This window comes from Artemia franciscana, chromosome 3 (genome assembly GCF_032884065.1).
Source record: "Artemia franciscana chromosome 3, ASM3288406v1, whole genome shotgun sequence".
Classification (NCBI taxonomy): Eukaryota; Metazoa; Arthropoda; class Branchiopoda; order Anostraca; family Artemiidae; genus Artemia; species Artemia franciscana.
Genome location: NC_088865.1, coordinates 4,111,781 through 4,130,298, shown reverse-complemented (window position 1 = coordinate 4,130,298; position 18,518 = coordinate 4,111,781). Strand labels below are relative to the sequence as shown.

Genomic DNA, 18,518 nt, shown 5'->3' with positions numbered 1-18,518 from the left:
CATATCTTTAAAACCTTATAAAATGGAATTGAGCAAAGTTATGAAGCTAAAAACAATTTTGTTGTACTTTAATTAAGCTGAAGATCTATTTTGCAACTGTTTCAATTTTATAACACATATTTTTAAAGTTCATCAAAGGTCAGTGCCCTCTAGAAGGAGAAGGAGTGGAGGTAGTTGCTTCAAAATACCTTCCCAGGACATACTTTAGTCTGTAGATTTATTCCTGAAAGTTTCATTTTCCTAACCTAAACCCTTTCCGAGATAGCAAGAAGTCAATTAACTAGGATTTTACCCTAATGTGATATGAGACTATGGAGGAGGAGGAGGGCTAGGGATTAATTGTCAAAATTCAAGCCATGAAAATAAGCATAAAATAGTAATATAAAATATAGGCTTGTTCTAGCATGTCTTATTCTGAATAGGCCTAATTCTTGACCATTACCTATTTATATGTTAATTGAGTCATGTGATACATCATAAGTTCATTATTAAGCAGGCTTTTGTATTCTTAACATGATGACAATCTATTTTGGTCTATCATTGATTTCAATGTTGCATTGAAAATTGTTTGAATTGATTTTAAATACTGTGTAACATAGAAAGGAAACATGATAATTTCATAATATAGATATGCTTCATTTTATAAAGTAAGACTTTTGGTAAAACTAGAGCAAACAGTATTATGGCTTTTGTATAAAGTGAATATACCACTTGATGCCTTTTTTAATGCTCTTTACAAATATAATAATCATTTCTACCAGAAATTCAGATTTAAGCACTTTTTGATCTCTTAAAAATGACCTAAATATGGGGTCATTACAAATCTGTAATAGTTCAGAAACAAATTTGGGCTATATATTTGCACATCAGGGTGGTGAGTGTAAAGCATAGCATATATTAAATACATAAACTAACCATTGCTATATTTAATATAGTTAAATTTATAGCAAACAGTGTAACTGGCGTTCATAATAGCCAGCTTTCATATTTTCAACCAAAAACGCATGCTTTTATTTAAAATTAGATGTCAAAGAAGAAGAAAACATCATAACATTAGAAAAATTAATTTATCAAAATTAATATTGGAAAATCAGTGCTTGTGGATTATATAACATTAAAAAAAAAAAAGATTTGTAATGAAACAGTAAGTTTGAGAGCAATGTTATAAGGTATTTAAGGTTTGAGACCAATTTTCTTAGCCTTTTTTATACCTCATATTTAGGACATTTTTAAGAGGTCAAAAAGAGCTTAAATCTGAATTTCCAATAGAAGCAATTATTATATTTATAAAGAACATTAACAAAGGCATCAAGTGGTATATTCACTTTATACAAAAGCCAGTAATACTGTTTGCTCTAGTTTTACCAGAATTTCACTGTTTTAGTGTTTCCTTCAAGAATCTTATATGTCTTTGAGACATTTATGGACCATCAAAGAGATGTAGGTTATTCTGTCAAAAAAAAACAACTGATAACTTTAATGAGCATAAACTAAGGAGTCCAATGGTCATACTTTTGTTCCACTAGCTGATTTTCTTTGGAAGAGACCAACCATCAAATATTTACTGTGTTTTTCTTGTTGGTAATAATAGCAGAATTCTAAATGTTTTAGGATTTATATATGAAGCCAAAATATTCACTCTTATTGTTATTACAGTTGTGAAAAAACTAGATTTTTGTGAAATATTATACCGGTTTTTTTATACATTTTCATTTCATGAGTTGTAAAGATTAGGATATATGCAAATATTATAGTTCAAAAAATATTTTAAACCCTTATAAATCAGGATTTAACATAAAACTAGAGAATCGTAATAGGTTTATAAAAGCAAAATAAGATCTTTAGTTTCAATTGTTAAATTAAGATCTTTAGATTTTTATTGCTGTTTTCAAATGTATTACCTATGCTGTAAAAAATCAAGGGGGCTGCTGCTGAGAGAACAAGAACAAAGAGAACAAGAGAAGCTCTATAAAAATCTTTTTAAAATTCTTGGGGGCCTAGGACCCTCCCCCTAAATATACTACAAGTCATTTTCTTGTTACCATTACCAAAACTTCTTTGTTTTTTCTTAGACCCAGATGATTATTAATCTCTTTGAGCTAGAAATGCTGAAAATCATCCCTGGGAAAACAACCATTAAAAGTTTCTAGTGGGCTTTGCAGGAATATTAAAGCCCAGGTTTTGCTTTAGCTTCAGTGTCTGGTGCTACTAATATGTTTAAGGTGAGCTTGATATAGCTTTGCAAGATACGAGTAGGGTATATGTCTCCTACTGCATCTACTGCCTATTAGAAGCTTGTTCGAAACAAGCAGTAATAAGCTCATATTCATGTTTGGTTGTTACTAGCTAGTTTAATGAAGGGCGAAACTGTTTTCATGGGCTACTCTTCAATATGGCGTAGCTGGCTGACCAATGAGTAAGAGCTTCCTGTCTTAGAAGTAAAAAAAACTTTGCTTCTAGGATAGAGAAGCCAAAAAAATGGCTTCTCTAACTTCACTCACAGCTGATAGTTGCTTATCTGCTTCAATCACCTCACTTAATTTACTGAATGCTTTAACTGCAATTACTCTTTGGGTTTTGCATCTTTAAGTTCTTTATTATTTTGCCCTTTGTTAAGTGGAAAGTCCCATAATGCTTTTGTAACTCTTCAGCAAATTTAAATTTCCTTGACCTTGCTCAGTCCATCAAAAGAAGTCAAATTGCAAATGTCATGTCCAATACAGTTCCTAGCTTGGAAATCATGATCATAAGCTTTTGTCATTTTTGTCCCTGAGTCTCTCAATATTATGGCATTCTTTTTTTCAAAAAAAGGAAAGCTGTGTAAAAAAGTTGTTTAGCAAATAAACAACAAACACATTCTTTTTCTTGATACTTTGAAAAGAAGCTTGTCTTGTCATATGTTTCTAAAACGAATTTTAGTACAGCATTACCTGTCTGATCAAAAGGTTTCTGTGTTTACTTTATTTATTTCTTGATATTTTTAGCTGTGTGTCCAGTATCTTGGAAGTACAATTGAGTCAGCATGATTTTTATAAGCAGCACATTAGTGCCACCTAAGTAAAGAATGCTGTTTGTACAATGTATTATTTATTTATTATTTTTAGTTTTATTATTTAGACCAGGATACTTTCTTTAGATGGAGTTGTCATCAAAACTTCAAAAAGGGCTCATTCAATTGGAAATTGAAAGGGCTAGTAACCTTTTCAAAAGTCAGAAGTGATTGGAAGGCAACCAGCCCACCCCCCTCACGCCCATCATTCCCCCCAGTACGTCCAACTAAAATTTTGAAATAGCCATTTTGTTCAGTTTAGTTGAAAGTTCAGGAAATTGTTTTTGAAGATGAGGCCCCCACCCCTTACACAGTCATCAGGGCTTGGGTTGTAAGTTATGATCTGGGGTGTAAAAGGTTTTTTGTAGGAATTGTGATTGTATAAACTTCAGAGGTGGCTCATTGGATTGGTAGTCAGAATTTCTAGTGCCGTTTTTAAGAGTATCAGTGATCACACCCATACATCATGTCCCAACATGCTTCCAGTTAAAATTAAATAGAATTTTATTCAAAATAGTCTGAAGATCATATAACAAAACTTTTGGGGTTGAAAAAACCTTCAGAGCCTGGGGAATGGGTTGTAAGCTATGCCCTTGGGGAAGTGGTGTTTCTGAGGTGGGGGCAAGGGGCATTTGCCCCCCCAACAATTTGGAAAAAACTATAATCTATTAAATAGCTTTAAAACAGTTGCTTGTTTTAATTGTAAAATTTGCTCTTTACTTTGAACAGATATTTTTTTTTATTAATCCATGCTCATTTTGTAACATAAGTAAAATGAGTGAAATGAGGCCCCATTATACTTCTTAGTATGTTCCACATTCATATTTTACTGAATATACAGCCTTTGAAACCTTATCATAAGCTGAAAAGGTAACCCTAATTAATCACAAAATTGAAAAGTGTTATATTCTTCCTGTTTTGCCTTATTTGCTCAGGTTAATTTTTCCCTGATATTTAAGGTGCTTTTGCATCTTAAAATCTATAAGTTCTAGATTAGACTCTCTTGTTTTAAAACTTTGAAGAGTGGTGCTATATTTAAGGCTGTGTCAACATTGGAGTTTTGTTCTTTGACCTTTAAACCATATTTGATAAAATGGCTGTCTCAAAATTTTTATCTGGTGTAATTGGGGGAAAAGGGCGTAAGTGGGGGGAGGGGGGCTTGTTACCCTTAAATCTCTTTTGACCCTTAAAAAGAGAACTAGAACTTTTGATTCCCAATCAAATGAGCCCTCTCTGAATTTTATACAAGCACCCCTTCTATGATAACCATATTTGCCCCCAGCGCATAACTTACAACGCCTGCTCCCGAGCCCTGGAGGCTGTTTTGACGCAGGAAGTTTTATTATCTGACCCTTGAGCTATTTAAAAAAATGGCTATCTTAGAATTCTTATCTGATGCATTTGGGGGGTGGGGGTGCTAGCTGCCCTCCAATCACTTTTGACTCCTAAAAAGTGAGCTACAACTTCCAATTTTCAATCAAATTAGCCCTCTCTGAAGTTTATATGCGTATCTCTTCCATAACAACCATATATACCAAGGGCATAACTTACAACGCCTGCCCCCGGGCCCTTGGGGCTTGTGTCGACCCCATAGTTTGTTATATGATTTTTGAACTATTTTTAATAGAAGGGCTACCTCAAAATTTGTATCGCATGTATTTGGGGGGAAAGGGCATGGGGGGCTGTTTGCCCTTCAATCACTTTCGACTTTGAAAAAGGGCACTAGAACTCTCGATTTCCAATCGAATGGGTCTCTTTTGAAGTTTGTAAAACCAAACCTTCCATATGAAGTGCCTCTGGGAAAAAATAATAATAAAATATTATTTTACAGGACTTAAACGCGATCATCAGACAATCTCATTCAGTTTTCAAAGACTTAATGGGCAAGTTCAGACATGGGTGACCATACCTAAGGGGGGAATTGCTTGTAGATTTCTGTCGTAACAACGAGCTTTTTATTACCTATACAATGTTTTGACATAGAGAATGTAGAAAAGTCACATGGAGATCTTCAGATGACTGAACCTCAAATATGATTGACATCATACTGGTCCACAAGCGCTGGACGTCTTCAGTACTGAATACAGTATCTTTAGCCAGTGGTGATTTTATCTCAGACCATGTTCTAGTCATGTCAGAACTCCATATGCGCCTCCAAAAGCCCCAACCACCCAAGAAACTACCCAAGATACCGTGTTGACCTGCTGAAAAACATCAAAACAACAAACATGTAGTTCTCTCGAATAAGCTGTCAAGCATCCAACTCACAGGAGTCCCAACCATAGAGGAAGTTGACCATCTGGTTGAGGAGAGTGCCTCAATCATCAGAGAAACGGCCAATGAAATCTTAGGAGAGCAGTCCTGCTCTGATAAACCATGGATCACACCTGAAACCATCAATACCTGCCCTGAAAAATGTATTCACGCCAACAAACAAGACCAACAAAACCAGGATGAATACAAGAGGTGAAATTGTCTAGAAGAAACGGTCCAACTGGCTCTGCATCAATGAGTCAACGACAAGTGCCATGAATTCGAAGACGCCTTTAAGAAAGTTGAATGTTTGTGGGGACGGACCTTTTAGATTCAGGCCAGCCACTTTGGATAGTCTTAGTGAGCTCAACCAATTAATGTTCAGCTGCTGTCTCCTCTTGTAGCCTTTTAAGCCTGTCCGGGCTTATTAGGAGAAGCGTCATCACAGAGTGCACGTACGATTCGATCTCCATTTGTGTTTCTGTATCCTCTTCAGGGAGATATAAGCGGGATAGGGCGTCGGCAACAGGAATTTCTCTACCAGGGTGAAATATCACTGTAAAATCATATGGCTGGATTTTCAGTAACATCTGCTGCAGCCTAGGAGACGACTTCGAAATTGGGCGGTTTAGGGCGACATGCAGAGGTTTGTGGTCGGACACAACGATGAATTTCTGGCCATACAAGTACTGATGATAATGCAGGCAGCCGAAGAGGATAGCGTATAATTCTTTTTCTATCTGTGAATAATTCTGCTCGGTGCGATTAAGCGATCTCGATTCAAAGGATACGGTTTTTCCATTCTGAAGAATGGTAGCCCCAAGGCCGAACTTCGAAGCATCGACTTGGAGCTCGATGTTTCCTGATGTTGGATCAAGGAATGATAATGATTCACAAATCGATTCTTTGATATTTGTGAATGCCGAGTTGTGCTCTTCTTCCCACTTGAGCTCTCGCTGGTTTGCCAGTTCGCGAAGTGGTTGGTTCAGTGAGGAAAGATTGGGTATATACCTTGCCAGATAGTTCATCATTCCCAAGACGGTCTGAAGTTCATCTTTAGTCGATGGGATGCGCATTTCCTTTAGTGCTCGAACCTTCCGTGGATCAGGATGGATGCCAGCTTCTGATGTTATGTGTCCAAAGTACGGGATGCTATCACTTTTGAACACGCACTTTTGAAGGTTGAGCTTCGCGCATTTCTCGCGGGCTCTTATAAGCGGGCTGCGCACATTAGAACCGTGCTCTTCATCGGTTCGGCCGGATATGATGATGTCATCCACTATGACTGAAAAACCTTTGATACCTTCAAAGGCCTCCTCCATGCGGCGCTGGAATTCGTCTTGCGCCGAGATTAGGCCGAACGGCATCTGTTTGAACTTGCATCGGTCATATGGTGTGTTGAACGTTGTTATTTCGGACGACTCCTCGTCAAGTTCAAGCGACCAATATCCATGATGAGCGTCAAGTTTTGTGAAGTACTTAGCGCCGGCATGTTTCAAAACAGCTTCGTCGAATGTAAGCATTGGATGATGGGGTCGTTCGATGGCCATATTCAAGTCGTGGGGGTCGATGCAGACCCGAAGACTCTTGTCAGGCTTTTCAATTACAACTGCAGCATTGACCCAATCTGTGGGGTGGGAGACTTTTTCTATGACCCCAAGGCTTTCCATCCTATCGAGCTCCTTCTTAAAGCTGTCTTGGTGGGATATCGGGACGCGTCTAGCTGGTACTGCTTTTGGTTCAGCCCCTTCTTTCAGCGTAATGTGGCACTTTCCTTCGAGCTGACCAATACCTTGGAAGAGGTCTTGGAATTCTTTGACAAATGGAGTTGATTTCTGGGCCTTTGAGCTCTCGACTGTGAGGACCGGCTTGACTAAGTTGAGTTTCCTGCTAGTATCGAAGCCAAGGATTGGTATGGGGGCATGTTTTACAATGAAGAAGGGCTGAGTTTCACTGCTGCCGTTTGTGTATGTACATGTCAGTTTGCAGACTCCAAGCGTAGGTATTTTCTGGCCGCCAAAACTAGTAAGAATCTGTAGCGTTTCATGTACTACAGGCTTTGGCTTGAGGGTCTTGAAATTCCTTTCTGGAATGATGTTTGCTTGGGCGCCAGTGTCGATTTCGAAAGTGATTCTGGCTTGTCCATTCACCTTAAGCTTCACATAGGGTTGGTCCTCACCTTTGTCCATGTTAACAGAATCAATAATGTTCACTGTATCGATAAAGAGATCATCGTCTTTATTTTGACATGCTTCCTGGTTTATGAGGTTTACTGTTTTTCTGTTGCTTTTGCAAACTTTCGCAAAATGATTTAGCTTGTCGCAATTGCTACACGCTTTTCCTTTGGCTGGGCATTTGTGCAGGGGGGAGTACTCTCCGCCACAGAAATAACATTGTTTATAAGCTTGTGCACTCTGGATTTTTTCAGTCTTTCCACTAAGGGGTCCTTGGAACATGAGGGTTGCATTTGTTTGAAATCTCGACCATGCCTCTTTGAGGTTGTCGCTTAACCAGTCCATTTTGGGGTATGGGACGTTGGCTTCCATGACTTTTAGAGGGCTCTGACACCCTTTAAAAAGTCGGTTGATTCGTAAGCAGATGTTTATTCAATATTTGTAGAATCCAGGTCAACTGGAATAGAAAAGGTAAGTCAGAATGTTACAGTATGTATGTGTATAGTTGATAAATAATACGTATATTTTGTAAAGTGTGTACAGTATAGGTCTATAGTGTACTGTAGTAAGTAAATATTAAGTAAGTCATATAATCAGTCTATAATATGTATAGTATTTATGTGTATAGTTTATAAATAATATGTATAGTTTGTAAGGTGTGTGTAGTTTAAGCCTATAGTATGTACTGTAAAAGTAAATAACAAGTAAGTCATGTAATCAGTAAATAATATGTATAGTATGTATGTGTATAGTTTATAAATAATATTTATAGTTTTTAAAGTGTGTATAGTATAAGCCTATAGTATGTACTGTACTAACTAAATAATAAATAAGTCATATAATCAGTCTATAATATGTATAGTATGTATGTGTATAGTTTATAAATAATATGTATAGTCTGTAAAGTGTGTATAGTATAAGCCTATATTATGTACTGTAGTAAGTAAATAATAAATAAGTCATATAATCGGTCTATAATATGTATAGTATGTATGTGTATAGTTTATAAATAATTAATTGGTCAAACTAATTCGATAATTATCAACACGGGATTATATCAACATCTTACACTGTTTCATTCATGTTACATTAGTTTATGCATGTAGAATCATTACATTTTTATAATTTTAAGTTCTGATCAACTGGCTAATATGTATTCTTTTTTTTTCTTTGCTAAGTTATTTTGTAATCCGTTTTTATCTGTTTACAGTCCTTCAAAGACTTGTTGGATATGTCGTGGTACAGATGAAGAAGAAGAAGATCCAGAGTTATGGGTAAACCCTTGCAAATGCAAAGAAACATGTCAATGGGTAAGTTTTTTGTTGAGTTAATAAATGATGAGATAAATTTGTATTTAGCTCTACCAAATAGGAACATACAGGTTAAACTTATTATAGTAGTTGAGGGGGGGAGAGAATTTATCTGCCGGTATTGAAAGATAATTCTGGTTGTGCTATGCTTTCTGTCTTTCTTCTATGTTGTTCTTTCATTTAGTTTTTTCTTACTTATTTATGTTTTATTTCTTCTCCTGTTGAATAAGATTTGCAGATTGGAAATGGAAAGTCTGAACAATTGTTTTATAATTCCCTACCGTCTTTGCTAGATGTTTAATCCATTTTCATGCTATGTTTTTCTTTTTGTTTGAGAAGTTGGGTTTCAGAAATCAACTGCAACATTAAAACCTATATATTTCATTGTAGAGCATTTCAGACAAGCCTGGGTCTAGGGATGCACAATGGCAGGAGGCGCAATAAATTATCAAATTATCATTGAGTAATTTTTTCTCTTAACTAGAACAAGGCCAATATTATTTGTGATCAAAGCGCCAGGTGCACTCGATTCGCAAAAAAATAGACGCAAAAGAATATAGAAGAATATAGGCCGTGGGAAATAGTAACAAGAGCACCCTTCAGGTTTTCTTCCATACTGCCTGATTCTTTCAAAGTTAAGCCAAAATGCCATACCGGGGCAGCATTTTCTAAAAGTGCTCTAATAAAGGTACAGTAGATTCTTAAAAGATGGAATGATGGAACACACTAAGTTCTGTCAAAATTTTAATATTTGTAAGCTAGCGTTGCCTATCTTCACCAACTCTGAAGTGAGCACCTGCCACTTGAAATAAGAACTGACCTTGTTCTGAAATAGAACAAGGCCAAATGTTATTTGTGGTCAAAGTGCCAGGTGCACTCGATTGCCATGCAGCCTATTCGCAAAAAACTAATGATTTTGAAACAACACATGAATTCCGCAGCCACGTATAAATTGTCAGATTTCTCACAAGATTGACAGCTGAGAGCTCGATATCCCCCCTCTCTTCCATTAATTTTGGCCCATCAGTTACGTTCTGATCAGTGCTTCCACTATCCCTAAATTTTTTGGGACTTCCCCGGAAATTTCGCCGAAACGGAGCGGTAAAAACGACTGGGCCTGGTAGTATCAAAACTTTAAATTCGGCGCTGATGCCAGAACATATTTTTTGTAGAATTTTTCTGGACTTCCCCGGAAATTTCGCCAGAATGGAGATGTAAAAACGTTTGGGCCTGAGAGTGTCAAAACTTTAAATTCGGCCCTGATGCCAAAACCTTTTTTTTTGTTTAGTTATGATGCCGACTTTTTATTCTTGTTTGATTCCATACTTTGTAATCTTTTTTGTTTGGAAAATATTTTTGTTATTTAGACTTAAAGGAAATGAGAAATTTCAAAGGTTGCTTCCCGGGACCGTATCCAGGATTTTTTGGGGGGATGTTTTACACAACAATTTTTTCGGGAGACGTTTTACAACAAAAAAAAAACCCTCAAAAAACGTATAAAAATTTATTATATCCATTTTTGTTACATTTTATACAAGTCAGACAAAAATTCTGGGAGGGTCCCATCCCTCCCCGCTTGGATTCGGCCTTGTTGCTTCCTGAAATGGATTTTTTTTTTCTCTGTTTCTATTTCCTGCTAAAAATGAAAAGTACATTTAAAGATAATATTTAAATTTACATTAGCTTGTAGGGTATGTCAGAATTAGAGTTCAAAGAGCTAATAGCTAAATAAGTTTTAAATAAATCGGATAAAACACATGCTTAAATCTCGACAGCTTGTGCAACCAACTAGTTTTAACCGCTACTGTATATAAGTGAATGTTTTAGCAGTGACGCCAGAATCTTTTAATTAGAGAATTTTGCAAGCAGGAAACGCAGGCGAAAAGTGTTAACTGAATTTTCCTGACAAATCTAGAGCAGCTGTTTGAAGTTGAAAGGGTAGGAATACGAGAAGAAGCCCCCCTTGCGATATTCAAGTGTTTTCCTGCTAGTTGACTTTGTTTGCCTCCGGAGCTATGCAAGCGGGAGATAGAGCATATCGTCCCCTAAGAGCGGTTTTGTCGTAACAAAGGTTTTCAAAATTCCGAGAAAAACGACTTTGAAAATTTTGCCTTTGCTGGAACTTACACGGTACAACCGATTTTATTCGCAAATACATTAAAAAAAAAGAGAAAAAATAACTAGAAGGGTCTCCCGAATATTAGATGAAAAAGGTGAAGTTTTCATCGTCAAAAATTGAAATTAAATACAGATACGACAATCCGACCTTACCGAAATTTTAGTAAACTTAGATACCACAAAATGTTGTGGGCTGTCTATTCTTTTCACCATGAAGGTACGACAAACGAGTTCTGATGCAGCAAGACTATTTGAAAACGTATAAAATTCACAAAAATATCAGAAATGTTCATTTTTCTTGAGCTTCTTTGCTGGCCGCCGTTTTGCTTCAATGGAATCCTCCTCTAGACATGGATCTCGCGCACACGGAGAGGCTTCCAAACGTTCAGTAGTCCCCTTGGCCTTGTAGTACTGTTCAATCTTGGTTTCAAAATACTTTTGGTCTTGGTTGGGGATGAACTCCAGGAGATACTTGACATCTTTGATTTTCGTATCAGGTAGATCAATATTTTTGCCACAAAGTTTGGGCGAAACAAGACGTTCAACAACACGGACAGCCGAAGTGTTGGGACAGTTTTTAACTGAAGTACATTCTTGTGATATAGTAGCCATTTGCAAGTTTCTAGTGAAGGAAGTTTTGAACCAAACTCTCTTAGCGTTATCCTGACGGAACTCAAGTTGTTTCACCTTTGAATACGGTACCAACGAGTACTTGTACAGCTTTGCTGGCTTTTGCAAATCAAAGAATTTTGACTTGGTCATTTTAGGACATTCAAAGGACGTGTCTTTCTTACTTTCAGTAACTTCCTCGCCAGACCTAGTGGAGAAAACAAATCAAGGGGCTTTAGTCCCCGCTCAGTAGTGCTATGTACAGCATCAACCTCCTGTATAGTCGAATGACCTGGTTCACAAAACTTCATAACCACTTTTTCTAAGCACAGAAATTTTCTTAGAACATCTTGAAGGGCGAAGCTTATAATTGAGTTTCGGTTATGAGACACGCAGGAGTCCGACCAAATAATTAACTGACGGATATCAAGTTAAGTATCAAGAACTCTTTCCAGTATGGCCACTAGTCCACTAGCTATTTCGTTTGCTCCACGTCCAGCCTCAAATACGGACCAAATGTAACAGTATACCTCATTGATTTTCTTACTGTTTCAGACTGTTTGAGACACTTACTGTTTCATTGTAAATCCATTTTTTAATGTTATATAATCCACAAGCACCAATTTTCAATGATTAAGTTGTATAAATAAATTTTATTTTGCCGTTTTCTTCTTCCTTGGCGCCGAATTTCTCAATTAAAATAAGTGTTTTCGGTCGTTTTGACAAAATAATGCTACGTTTTCTCAGCGCCAAAATAATGTATAGTCCGGTTAGGTTGGGTTAGTTAGGTAAGGCTGGTTTAGTTAGGTCAGGTCAAAAAGTGTTTAAATTTGTATTTGCGATAAAAGTGATTATTATATTTAGAAATAACATAAAAAAGGCATTGAGTGGTATGTTCACTTTATTTGTAAGTCAATAATATGAGCTGCAAAAAAATTTACCGACAGACTGCAGCATTACAAAGAAGCACTGCCAAAACACGATCATAGCCAAGATTTATTCTGACCACTGATACGCAACAAAAATCATAACAAATCAGGTATTTGATCATATCGAATTATGCTCTATATATGCACAATATATCATATAATATATATAATATTAAATATAATATATATATATAATATTCTCGGAGCAAAATATTACTCAATCCCACAAAAATGTGGTTCCTAATTCCTGTAAATATTGTGCAGCTTGTGTAGATGTAAATAATGTCCGTTTGTGTCTCATTGTGAAACTTTTACCAAATCTTTTCTTCTTCAAAAGTATACGTCAACGGAGTTACGACAAAAATGCCCATGTAATTTTCCCAAATGAGATACGACAAAACTGCTCTTAACAAAACAGCAACATGTGAGATATGATAAACGAGAAATTGAGGCACTTCTAGTTGATATGCAATACAATGGTTGACGGAATCGGATAGAGTAAAAAATTTCACATTAGATGGCAGTCTTAACTCCACTTCCCGAAAAAGTAGCAGATACGATAAAATCGCTCTCAGGGGACGATATTCTCAGTTTTGATACTATAAACTTTGGTCGTGTAAAATCACATGAGTGATACGGATCAAGAACGGTGGCTGTAATTATGAGGTTACCTGTTATGGTAGTGATGAAGTTAAAATCGTGACGTCAGAGGATATTTGGCGTTACTTAACAAAGCATGCTGACGATTTAAAGGAAGGCGAAAAAAATTTCAAAGGGCTATTAAGCTGTGTATGGAGGATTCGGATGGTCTACCTAATGATTTATCGAACTCAGTTTTGTCACTGCAAAGCGAACTGTTGACTTTGCGAGAAGGAATTGAAGATGAGATCAGAAAACAGGCAGATAATGAGTTTGCGAAGTTAGACACCGTGTCTCTACAGCAGTTTAAAAGTGAATTATTGGACACCATAACACAGGCTGTGTATAAAGCCATAGAACTACAGTTCCAGTCTAAGTTCGATTAAATTGAGAAAGGTCTTAACGGATTGAAGTGCAAAATCGCCCAGAATGGTGCTAAAATTCAAAAATTAGAAACTAAAAAAAATTTGGTTCAGTATACAGACCTCCACCGAGTAACCCAAAAAGTTTTTTCGAGGTTTTCGAGTCGGTTCTTTTAAAACTCAGCGAGTCAAAGAAACAGTTATTATATCAAGGGACTTCAATTTTGATTTGCTGAATTTAGATCTTAGTACTCATAAGGAATTTTTGAATATTATTTGAATTTGATACCAATAGTTACATCAAAAGAATCGCATTTTGATGTTGATTTTAAATATACAAGTTTCATCAAGATCAGTTATACCCATCAAAAGTTACGAGCCTGAGAAAAAATTTTTATTTTAGAAAATAGGGGGAATCACCCACTTAAAAGTCATAGAATCTTAAAGAAAATTACACCACCAGATTCAGTGTATCAGAGAACCTCATTGTAGAAGTTTCAAGCTCCTGTCTACAAAAATGTGGAATTTCGCATTTTTTGCCAGAAGACAGATCACGGATGCGTGTTTATTTGTTTTTTTTTTTTGTTTTTTTTTTCAAGGGTTATCGTATCGACTGAGTGGTCCTAGAATGTCGCTAGAGGGTTCATTCTAGCGGAAATTAAAAGTTCTAGTGCCCTTTTTAAGTGACCCAAAAAATTGGAGGGCACCTAGGCCCCCTCCCACGCTCATTTTTAATCAAAGGTCACCGGATTAAAATTCTGAGATAGCCATTCTATTCACCATAGTCGAAAAGCCTAATAACTATGTCTTTAGGGACGATTTACTCCCCTGCAGCCCCCTTGGGAGGCGCTGCAAGTTATAGACTTTGACCTGTGTTTACATATAGTAATGGTTACTGGGAAGTGTACAGACGTCTTCAGGGGGATTTTTTTGGTTTGGGGGAAAGAGTTTTTTTTTGGGGGGGGGGACGTGGGAGGATATTTCCATGGAGAAACTTCTCATGGGGGAAGAGAATTTCAATGAAGGGGGCGCAGGATTATCTAGCATTATTTGAAAAAACAATGAAAAAATAAATATGAAAAGTTTTTTCTACTGAAAGTAAGGAGCAGCATTAAAACTTAAAACGAACAAAAACTATTACGCATATGAGGGGTTTACCTCCTCGTTATACCTCGCTCTTTACGCTAAAGTAGTTTTAGTAATTTTAACTATTTATTATACGGCGTTTGTGATTCAGAGGTCATTCTTAAGGAATTGGGACAAAATCTAAGCTTTAGTGTAAAGAGCGAGGTATCGACGAGGGTTAAACTCCCTCATATACGCAATAAAAACACACGAATATAGAAGTTCGTTACGTAAGTTAATTCGTCAGTTACGTATATTTTTTACCAATTAAAACGTTTGTAAAAAATTAAAAGTTCTAGTTTCTTTTTTTAAGTAATCAAAAACTTGGAGGGCAACTGGGCCTCCTCCCTCGCTCCTTTTTTCTCAAAATATTCCGATTAATTACAATTAATTAATATGCAAATTTCGTTTTAATTATTAATATGTGGAGAGCCAAGATCAAAACATGCATTAATTCAAAAACGTCCAGAAATTAAATAAAAAAAAACACGTTTTCTTAAATGAAAGTAAGGAGCAACATTAAAACTTAAAACAAACAGAAATTACTTCGTATATGAAAGGGGTTTTCCTCCTGAACGTCCCGCTCTTTACGCTAAAGTTTCTTACTGTTTTAAAAATAGAGTTAAGAGAAAGAGTCAAACTTGTGCGTATAGAGCGGGACGCTTAGGAGGAAAAGCCCCTTTAATATACGGAGTAGTTTCTGTTCGTTTTAAGTTTTAATTTTGCTCCTTTCTTTCATTTAAAAAAAACTTGTTTCTTTTATTTAATTTTCAGTTAAAGCACTGAAAGCCTGTGTAATCTTATCTGATATGTCGGACCATTTCCCGGTGATTGTTCTTCTGGATTTAGGGAGAGTTAAAACTCGTTCTTGGGATGCTAGAGATGATACTTAACATAAACGATTTGAATGGATTGATTTTAAGCTTTTACGTGAACTAATTAATAGTAACCATTGGAGTCTAGTTTATGGTTCAAATGGAGTTAATGTTGCATTTTCTAAATTTGTTTCCGATAAGATATGGCTCAGAGTTTCTAAAACTAAGTTTATACATGGGAAATATTCAAAAAAATTGATCCTTGGATTACCGAAAGAATTTTGATTTCAATTAGGAATAAGAATATAGAATTTAAGAGGTATTTAAAAATTGCAAGTGATGCCTCTTTTGAAGACTATAGAGCATATAGGAATAAGTTAAATTCGATTGTTAGATATGCAAAGAGAACATATTATAATGATAAGTTTATTCAGTATGAGTCAGATATGACAAAAATTTGGCAGTTAATTAATGAAAGAATTCGACCTAGCCATAAATCTAAATGTAGTGTTGATTGCCTAGAAGTTGATGGAAGGAAGGTAACTGACCGTAAAGAAATCTTGAATATATTGGGAGACTATTTTAGTTCAGTAGGAAAAAAGCTTACGTCGGATTTTTTTTTTCTCCATTGTTAAATGACCCTACCATTTTTATGGCACTTGGTATTAACCAAGTGACATATAGCAATCGCCAATTCTGTCGGTCTGTCTGTCGGTCTGTCGGTCCCGGTTTTGCTACTTTAGGCACTTCCAGGTAAGCTAGGACGATGAAATTTGGCAAGCGTATCAGAGACCGGACCAGAATAAATTAGAAATAGTCGTTTTCCCGATTTGACCATCTGGGGTGGGGGGGAGTGGGGGGCCGGTTAATTCGCAAAAAATAGAAAAAATGAAGTATTTTTAACTTATGAGCGGGTAATTGGATCTTAATGAAATTTGATGTTTGGAATGATATTGTGTCTCAGAGCTCTTATTTTAAATACCGACCGGATCTGATGACATTGGGGGGAGTTGAAGGGGGGAAACCTAAAGTCCCGGTTTTGCTACTTTAGGCACTTCCAGGTAAGCTAGGACGATGAAATTTGGCAAGCGTATCCGGGACCAGACTAGATTAAATTAGAAATAGTCGTTTTCTCGAATTGACAATCTGGGGGGGGGGGCGGTTAATTCGGAAAAATGAAGTATTTTTAACTTATGAGCGGGTTATTGGATCTTAATGAAATTTGATGTTTGGAATGATATTGTGTCTCAGAGCTCTTATTTTAAATCTCGACCGGTTATGATGACATTGGGGGGAGTTGGAGGGGGGGGGAACCTAAAATCTTGGAAAACACTTAGAGTGGAGGGATCGGGATGAAACTTGATGGGAAAAATAAGCGCTAGTCCCAGATACATGATTGACATAATTGGAACTGATTCGCTCTCTTTGGGGTAGTTGGGGGGGGAGTAATTCTTAAAAATTAAAAAAAAATTAGGTATTTTCAACTTACGAACGGGTGATCGGATCTCAATGAAATTTGATGTTTATACGGATATCGTGTCTTAAAGCTCTTATTTTAAATCCCGACCGGATCTGGTGACGGGGGCGGGGAGTTGGGAGGGGGAAACCTAAAACTTGGAAAACACTTTGAGTGGAGGGATCGGGATGAAACTTGGTGGGAAAAATAAGCACAAGTCCTAGATATATAATTGACATAACCGGAACGGATCTTTTCTGTTTTGGGGAGTTGGGGGGGGGCTAGGGTTAATTCTGAAAAAAAAAGAAAAAATGAGGTATTTGTAACTTACGAAGGAATGATCGGATCTCAATGAAATTTGGAAGGATATCGTGTCTCAGAGCTCTTATTTTAAATCCCGACTAGATCTGGTGACATTGGGGGGAATTGAGGGGGGGGCTAAAATCTTGGAAAACGCTTAGAGTGGATGGATTGGGATGAAACTTGGAGGGGAAAAATAAGCACAAGTCTTAGATACGTGATTTACATAATTAGAACGGATCCGCTCTATTTGGGGGGGGGGGGGGGTTAATTCTGAAAAATTAGAAAATGACGTATTTTCAACTTATGAAGGAGTGATCGGATCTTAATGAAATTTCATATTTAGAAGGACCTCGTAACTCAGATCTCTTATTTTAAATCTCAACCGGATCCAGTGTAATTAGGGGGGGGGAGCAGTTGGGGGGTACCGGAAATCTTTGAAAATACTTAAAGCGGTGAGATCAGGATAAAACTGGCTGGGAAGAATAAAAACCTGTCTAAGATACGTGACTGACATAACCGGATCTGCTCTCTTTCGTGGAGGGGGGGGGGGTAATTTTGAAAATTGATGTTTTTATAACTTACAAAAGGGTGACCAGATCTTAATAAAATTTAATATTTAGGAGGATCTTGTGCTTTAAAGCTCTAATTTTAAATTCTGACCAGATCCTGTGACATTGGGGGGATTTGAGGGGGAAACCAGAATTCTTGGAAAACATTAAAATTGGGGTATTTTTATCTTACGTATAGGTGATTGGATTTTAATGAAATTTTATGTTTAAAGGGAATTCATGTCTCAGAGCTTTTATTTCAAATCTTGACCAGATCTTTTGACATTGGGGGGAGTTGGAGGGGGAAATCTTGGAAAACACTTTGAGTGGAGGAATCGGGATGAAGCTTGGTGGATAGAATAAGCAAATGTCCTTGATATGTGATTGACGGAACCGTACTGGATTCGCTCTCTTTGGGGGAGTTCGGGGGAGGGGTTCAGTGATTTGGCAAGTTTGGTGCTTCTGGACGTGCTGGGACGATGAAAATTGGTAGGCGTGTCAGGGAGCTGCACAAATTGACTTGATAAAGTCGTTTTCCCAGTTTCGACCATCTGGGGGGCTAAAGGGAGAGGAAAAATTAGAAAAAATTAGGTATTTATAACATACGAGTGGGTGATCGGATCTTAATGAATTTTGATATTTATAAGGACATCGTGACTCAGAGCTCTTATTTTAAATCTCGACCGGCATTAAGCCTCTTATTTTCCTTTTAAATCAATCTATTGATTCTTAGAATTTTGTTAGAGCTCATACCATATGATCTCTTGGCTCATAGCTCTTCATGCCTCGTCACAAGTGCCATATGAGCTCTTAGCTCTTGTTTTTATA

At 36.8% G+C, this 18,518-nt stretch overlaps 1 protein-coding gene across 5 annotated transcripts in view; it reads left to right on the top strand.

Annotated features, from left to right (window-relative positions):
• Nucleotides 1-18,518, top strand: part of LOC136024775 (E3 ubiquitin-protein ligase MARCHF5-like) — an 87,749-nt gene that overhangs the window by 606 nt on the left and 68,625 nt on the right. For 3 of the 5 annotated variants that reach the window (XR_010616907.1, XM_065700229.1, XM_065700232.1), the window contains exon 2: nucleotides 8,687-8,786. Coding sequence is in view for 4 of the 5 variants with exons in the window: in XM_065700229.1 (XP_065556301.1) it covers nucleotides 8,687-8,786 (100 nt within the window). In the remaining variant the exon portion in view is untranslated. Of the gene's footprint in view, nucleotides 1-341; nucleotides 377-1,099; nucleotides 1,145-8,686; nucleotides 8,787-18,518 lie in introns of those variants that run through there. The other 2 variants (XM_065700230.1, XM_065700231.1) reach the window with 2 other exon arrangements.